The sequence below is a fragment of the Olea europaea genome, chromosome 21 (assembly GCF_002742605.1).
Source record: "Olea europaea var. sylvestris chromosome 21, O_europaea_v1, whole genome shotgun sequence".
NCBI lineage: Eukaryota > Viridiplantae > Streptophyta > Magnoliopsida > Lamiales > Oleaceae > Olea > Olea europaea.
Genome location: NC_036257.1, coordinates 5,572,055 through 5,573,154, shown reverse-complemented (window position 1 = coordinate 5,573,154; position 1,100 = coordinate 5,572,055). Strand labels below are relative to the sequence as shown.

Sequence of the window (1,100 nt, the reverse complement as noted above, 5' to 3'; positions counted from 1 at the left end):
CAAGGAGTATTTTTATTTTCCACTTTTAAAGAAATGATATACTATTTTACGAAAAATTTGTTGATATCTGGAAAATACTCACATGCTTACCTTTGATCAAGTGTGGAAGCAGTTTTTCACAATATAAACTACTTGGTCTCGTTTTAATCTAAACCATGTTATTCTCCATTGAAATGCGTTAAAATGTTGCAGTTATTTTCAAACCATAAGTAAGAATCATTATTTTTCCTAAATAGTGAATCTATGAATTATTTCATTCAATAATCGAATGCCTGTCTTGATATTAGCTGATTGAGAAAGTTTTCTTGCAGTGTTTTCGTCGCCAAGGCGAGTCTACATCTGTCACGGGTCGCAATTTTGAGAAAGATCCATTGGCGAAGCCCGGTTGGTTGGTGACTCCGTGATCATGCGAAAGATGTACTTATGAAATTTACACTTAGCGGTTAGTGTCAAGGTACGAGATGATTTTAGGCCCCAAACAGAGCGGAGTTGCTGAAGAGATGAGTTTTTATCTTTGAGCAAGTCAACCATGACCAATATTTTTTAATCCGCAGTTGGCTCCGTTACAATTCCCTTCTCCTGATTTGATGGAGTCCATTTGATTGGCTCTCTGGATGTTGTGGAACAGTTATGTAAATTAGTTGGTAGTTTTTCGAAGAGGAGGAATCAATTTTGGGTTTTTACACTATGATGTATAAATGTTGTAACATGTTGAATTGGCTGGCTGATTTGTGTTTAAATGATGATCCTGTAATACCCTTCAATATTTGGAAATGTTAAAAGGAAGTGGGATCTCTTAACGGGGTCCCCCGTTTCTCCTTCAACAAGTGCCCAGTTGCTAATTCATCTTCTGTAATGAAATATTGTTCTTTTATCTATTATTCACAATATGCATTTCCATCCAGTTATTGTTATTGTTATTGTTATTGTTCTTTTGTTGGTTTGTAGAAATTTAACTAGCAACAATCTTATCATCTGCCATCCTCTCTTTTATGTTCCTTGTTGACATATTGAAATGTGAGAATTCAAGAAAAATGCCAAATCCAGAAGCTCTCATATAATCACAGCCATCCAAACTCTTATCTCGTACTCTCTCACTA

General features: G+C 35.4%; 1 protein-coding gene across 1 annotated transcript in view; it reads left to right on the top strand.

Moving 5' to 3' along the window:
• Positions 1 to 904, top strand: part of LOC111370453 (transforming growth factor-beta receptor-associated protein 1 homolog) — a 9,907-nt gene extending 9,003 nt beyond the window's left edge. The window contains exon 14 of the mRNA XM_022992164.1: positions 312 to 904. Coding sequence (XP_022847932.1) covers positions 312 to 404 — 93 coding nt within the window. The 3' untranslated portion in view covers positions 405 to 904. The remainder of the gene's footprint in view (positions 1 to 311) is intronic.
• Positions 905 to 1,100: the final 196 nt, after the last annotated feature.